The sequence below is a fragment of the Solanum pennellii genome, chromosome 11 (genome assembly GCF_001406875.1).
Source record: "Solanum pennellii chromosome 11, SPENNV200".
In the NCBI taxonomy this organism is placed as follows: domain Eukaryota; kingdom Viridiplantae; phylum Streptophyta; class Magnoliopsida; order Solanales; family Solanaceae; genus Solanum; species Solanum pennellii.
Genome location: NC_028647.1, coordinates 17,999,330 through 18,005,439, shown reverse-complemented (window position 1 = coordinate 18,005,439; position 6,110 = coordinate 17,999,330). Strand labels below are relative to the sequence as shown.

Here is a 6,110-nt window from a genome sequence, read left to right as displayed (position 1 = left end):
GGAGAAAAAGAAGGGCAAATGTTGTAACTTGAAGCTAATCGTCTTGATCATTATTGTGTGTTTTCTATGTTTAAGTCTAACCAAGAATGTGAAGGATGGAAGTTGTAGGTGTGTGCAACCAAAATTGCCATAGACATGTTTAGTTACTTTCAAATTTTTGAAATTGTAGGTGTGTGTACCTAGAAGCTAATTGTCTTGATCTTGCTAGTTGTAGGTGTGTGTAACTTGAAAGATTGTTGAATGTTCAAGTTATTGTTGTTCTTTGTTGTCGAAATTGTTATGATTTGAACAATTAGTTAATGTATTTGGTTCTCTAATCTATATTATCGTGGCAACCATTTGAGAAGCTTCACAAATATGTCAATTACAATTAAAAAGGCAATAACAAAACTGACAAAAAAGAAGACTTCATAATCGAGTTTGATTCCAACCATTCAAGTTTGTTTGGTTACACCCAAAATTGAGTTTGTTTCCAATAAAAAACAACACAAATATATGCTTAGTTAAATTTTGTTTGTCAAAATGAACAAGACAACATCAAAATGCCCTACTTCCATGGCACAGAAGTTTTTCTACTTGAAGTTGTTTGGCCTTGGCTATTAGCAGCATTAGCAGCAGCTACAGACCTAGTTTGGATAACCTTTTCAGCCCTCATTCTTTCCAGGTTGCTACTTGTAATAGTTGTCTTCCCCTTCCATTTGAATCCACGTACTGGTGTGTAGCCAATATCACCAGTGACAACATCAGCCCTCTTTGTAACTTTTGTACCAGTATTGATGACTCTTCTACTTGGCAATCCAGGCTGCTTAGTCAAATAAATACACAGTCAAATATTAGACAATTACATTGAGGTTTGCAATCACAATTGTAAACTTGCATTGATAGTTGTAAGCTTACATTGAGAGTTGTAAATCCATCTTTAGCTTGGTATATGCCAACACCTACCATTCTTGGCCTTTTAAAAGGTCTTGTTTGTCCTCCACTAGTGTCTTCATGTTCTACTGGTCTCTTCCCTCTTCCTAGGCCTCCTCTACTGTAGTTTGCTTCTGAACTAGTTTGACTATGTTGAGTCATTCCTCTTCCTCTACTTAGTCCTTCATTCACATTTCTTTCTTGAGCCATTTCTCTTCCTGATCCTGCTCCTCTACCTGTACCTCTACCTCTACCTCTACCATTTACAGTCTGTACTTTGAAATCAAATATTAAAGCATATCTATATTATCTAACAATGATATAATAATTAGATATATTACCTCTGTGTTTGTAACATTTTCATGTGATTGAGCTGGAACACCTCTGCCACTTGCTCTTCCTCTTGTTGCTCTTCCTCTTGTTGCTCTTCCTGTGCCTTTTCCTCTACCACTTTCAGTAGCCTGTATATTAATATATCAATATATATACATCAACATATAACATACATTTGAGAGTAACAAATAAAAGTACCTGTGTATGAGAAGATGGTTCAGATGACTGACTTGGACCAGTACTTCTTGCCTGAGAAACTGGTTCAGTTGATTGACTTGGATCAGCTTGGTTTCTTGTAGGACATCCTCTTTTATTGTGTCCTTGTGTGCCACATTTGCTACAAGTCATTACAGCACCTCTTTTGCTCAACTTTCCAGTTTTTCTGCTTTCATCTGCTTCCTTTCTTCTAACCTTAACTGGTCTTCCAGGCAACTTTCTGATCTTTGGTGGCTTTACAATTGGAATATTTGAGGTTGACAACATTTTCATGTTATTCATTGGCTGAATAAAATGGGCATATGTGTTGAGGTAGGTTTCCTTGCTATAACAGCTAGCCACATAATGGATTGGTTCCAAGTTTTTGTAATAGGAGGAGGCACAATAGAAGGAGATGGTGGAGGCACAGTAGAAGACTGAAATTCAAATGGAGTGTTGGAAGTTTCAGAAGGACCAGTTGTAGGGTTGGAAGGAAAAGTAGAAGTAGGAGGCTGATTATTAGGGTTAGAAGTCTCATTAAAAGATTCCTCACCTACCCCACTTTCAGTCACATGGGGGACAAACTCCAATTCAAGTGGGGCCTGATTAGCTTCACTAACCCCATGAAAAACATACACCTTCACTGTATCCCCATCATTCACCATATTGAAAAGGTCAAATATAACCTTATCATTATCAACAAGGACCAATAACCCATCCCACTTGATGAAAAAATCACAATCTATTGTATATCCTAGTTCCTTTATGTAGTCCCTCAACTCAAAATAAGACATCCTATCAACATCTACATCTAAGAATTCTGTCACATGCCCCCCAATATATTTAGGTGGTGGACCAAAATCTATTTCCCCCCCATGATACTATCTTAAAGTTATAAGAGTAAAAGCCATCCTGAAAAATCATGTAACAACAACAAACAAAATTTAAACACACATTTCAATAACTAACTCTAACAAGTTGTACACAACAAACATAATCACTAACAAACAACAACAACAGAAACACTAACTAACAAAAGTAGAATAAAGCACTAACATTAAGCTTTAACAGTACTAACAGAACAAAAACACTAACATAAGCAGTTGTTATTGTACAAATTGAAGTCTACAAATGAATAAGAGACAAATAATAACATTCGAACTAAGTGGATAACATCTAACCCTAACCTAAAACACAATCACAAAACCCTAATCACTAACAGTTGCATTAAGTCAATAACACAATACCCTACACTAACTAAGTCGATTACCCAACATACTCACAACTATCCTAACAATGGCAACTATNTATCCTAACAATGGCAACTGTAGGAGGTCGATTCTAACAATTCTACACTATAATAATCCATAAAATCAGAATAATCGTNATATCCTAACAATGGCAACTGTAGGAGGTCGATTCTAACAATTCTACACTATAATAATCCATAAGATCAGAATAATAGTAAAAAAAGTGCAGATTTTAGAACCCTAACCTATTAGACCTTCAATCTCCAAGAATCTTCACAACGAGAATGTCAACAACAACACTATCGTCAACAACGATGGACAATGATGAACAACGAGAATGTAAACAACAACACTATCGTCAACAACAAAAACACAGTGTATTTCGTTTGATTTTTTAGGGAAAAGGAAAAGTTGAGAAACGAAATGAAAGGACAGAGTTCACGAATTTTCTTCAAAGAAAGGGTCGGGTCGGGTTCTCTACGTGAGCAACACGCGCAATAAAAAGAAGATGGAATGACTAAAAATGGTCAATTTACAACGATATATACTTGTTTAGTGGTGTGATAGGACACTTGAAAAGTTTAGGTGTCTTTATGCAAATATGGGACAACTTCGATGGTCTTTTTATGTCTTTTCTCATTTATTTATTTAAAAGTGGCAGAAAATATGCACAACAAATTTTATTTCAATTATTAATATGCTGAAAATTATTTCAAAGCCTATAAACAGGATTTCTATGTGTTTGAAAAATCAAAACATTGGAACAACACCTATAGGCATGATTTTCTAACTCGAAATGAGATATAAATATTTTTAATCCTTATAGGCATGATTTCTACGTGATATAGCATGCTGAAATATTATTGACATACAAATAATTATTAACATCTAACCAATTAACCTACTAAAATTATTAGAATCTGATAATGCAAAAGTAATTAAAATCTAATTAGTTCGAAACTCATTCACAAGTTTAAAGTTATTAAACAAAATTATAACACATGCTGAAAATTGGTTATATTATAATACCTATAAACATGATTTCTAGGTGATCGAAAAGTCAAAATATTGCATAACACATATAGGCATGATTTCTAATCCAAGTAAATCACGATAAAGTAACAAGTAGCACGTAAAGCCCCCTCCCCCTTATACAATCCCCAAAATATATTTCATATATAGAGTTTTAGAGTTAGCGAGTTACTACAATATTATTACAAACGAACAGTTAATTAAAAATACAAACATTGAAATAAATTAAATAAATGCTCTATCTAAGCATCCCTTCTCACGGCGACTCTTAAAACTCCAACACTTATCACGAACCCGGATGCTCTCCTTTATTTATCACAAGCATACATGTAATACGAACAATGAAAAAATTAAACTAGTAGAAGGAACTAGCCAGCAATGAAGTAATTCGTAAGGCTTTTAATACATAACAGCAATACAGCAAGAAAGAATGCTCAAACTTTTTCCAAAAATCTTCTTTTTGAGAGGAGAGAGTATTATATTTTAGTGTTCAAGTGAGAGTATTTTATGAGTAGAATCGATGGTGAATAATGAAAAGAGGGGTATCTTTATATAGTTTCTAAAAGCCGCGCAAATAAGGAAAGGGATTCATTAAATATTATTTTTTCTTTAAATAAAAAATAGTCAAATCAGATTTATTTTAAATTATTTTTTTATCACATATAAACAAGTAAGAAATCTAATAGGACAAAAATAAAATTATGAAGAGTAATATTATTTTTTATTAAATAAAGAAGAGTCAAATGAATATTATTCTTACCAAATAAAGACAAGTAAGCAATCAATCCAATTTTTAATTAAAGTAAACAAAATCAGTTCCATTATACATCATGTAAAACAAGCAAGGAAAGAACAATTGTAGACAGTAAATTGGTTTATTGGTTTAGTCAAACAAATAGACATAAATATTTGAGGAAGGAGGAATCATATTCAGATTTTCTCGTATATTGAAATATTTTAACAAAATATAATAAATCACAAATTGATATGAAATATATATACATGGTAAGATTAACATTAGTCAAGTAGTCCAGCAAGAGAATCGCACCAAATTAGCACATTACATCAATTTAAGGTAAGATAACTTAAGAATATTACCATACTAAGAACAATTCCATAAGCATCACTCAATTAACTAATTATTGAGTACAACGGGAATAAAAGTTGCGGAAAATTAGCATCATATTAATTAAGGGGAATATAATCAATTAAAAAAAGGGTCAGCAATCCCAAATCAAGAATATACTAGTTATAGCTCCTTCTATAGATCAACAAAATACAAAGAAACCGATAATATAGATATAAAAACATTCAAACATGAGCAAATTACAGCAAATGCTTGAGATCAGAAAATAACCAATTATAATTTCTTCTACAATGAAATTAATAGCATATGTTAATCTCATCTAAAGTAAATATGCATAGAAAATACCTCCATTTAGAAATCTAGAGCATATCGAGAACCAACAATTAAGAATAATAATTAATTGAAAAGAAAAAACCGGGTCGGATCTCTACGGATTCGCCTTCTAACAAATAATAAGCTCGAATTCCATACCACTGGTGACCAGAGCAGCAGCTGATGTTTGATTTAAACTGGGCGGAGAAAAGTAAGGGACGAGCAGATCTTGTTGTTACTCGCCATTGCAACTGTTGTTGGTTATCGCCGGAACTGCTGGAAAAGAAAAAGAACAGATGGAGGCGCTAGGGTCATCGCTTGCTAGCGTTTGCTTTTGTTGTCTACGCTGGAGAAGCAGGCAACCAGTGGCGCTGCTGTTTCCGGCGGCTACTGTTGCTGCTTCAGCCCGAGCTCTTGTCGGTCGCTGATGTTGTCGTCGTTTGCCTTTGCTAGTGGCCTTGCCTGGCGCTGCTGTCATGGCAGAGAAAAGAGAGAAGGGAGGAGGGAGGAGAAGAGGCGAGGGGAAAGAGAGCGTCGCCAGCTGCTATGGTATTCGCCGGAGCGAGGACGAGACTGGAGATGGGAGAGAGATATTACGGCGTCTAGAGAGAGAGAGGAGAGAAAGGATGGAGAATAAGAATTAGAATTGGGGTCTTTTTATTTAAAATAGGTAGATTTAATCTGGACCATTGAATTAGTTAAGATGAGCGGTTAGGATTCGATCTAGGATTTACATTAAGGGATGAACGGCTGAGATTCAAAGATTAAATCTTCACATCAGATTGGATTGAGGATGGAAATGGTCAACATTGTAATAAAATTGGCTAGAATCTAAATGAAAGGCTGACTATAATTGAAATAAAATTGAAATTGGATCGCTAAAATTAAAATAAATTGGAATGAGATGGGCTATTTTAAAAATAATTTAAGAGAAATTTAAAAAAATGCTATCCAATTAAAATACTACAAATATTATAAAAAAATTTATA

General features: G+C 34.0%; 1 protein-coding gene and 1 long non-coding RNA gene across 2 annotated transcripts; both read right to left on the bottom strand.

Annotated features, from left to right (window-relative positions):
- Window positions 1–402: 402 nt before the first annotated feature.
- Window positions 403–1,834, bottom strand: LOC107004133 (chromatin-remodeling ATPase INO80-like). Its single transcript, XM_015202371.2, has 4 exons — window positions 1,444–1,834; window positions 1,254–1,373; window positions 898–1,182; window positions 403–802 (listed from the first exon to the last, which is right to left on the bottom strand). Exons 1-4 carry the CDS (start codon window positions 1,741–1,743, stop codon window positions 548–550), a joined length of 960 nt encoding a protein of 319 aa, XP_015057857.1. The 5' UTR covers window positions 1,744–1,834; the 3' UTR covers window positions 403–547.
- A 1,947-nt stretch (window positions 1,835–3,781) lies between these two features.
- LOC107003416 lies at window positions 3,782–5,750 on the bottom strand. The gene is made up of 2 exons (XR_001454659.2): window positions 5,281–5,750; window positions 3,782–4,028 (listed from the first exon to the last, which is right to left on the bottom strand). It is a non-coding gene; the product is annotated as an uncharacterized LOC107003416 (long non-coding RNA).
- Window positions 5,751–6,110: the final 360 nt, after the last annotated feature.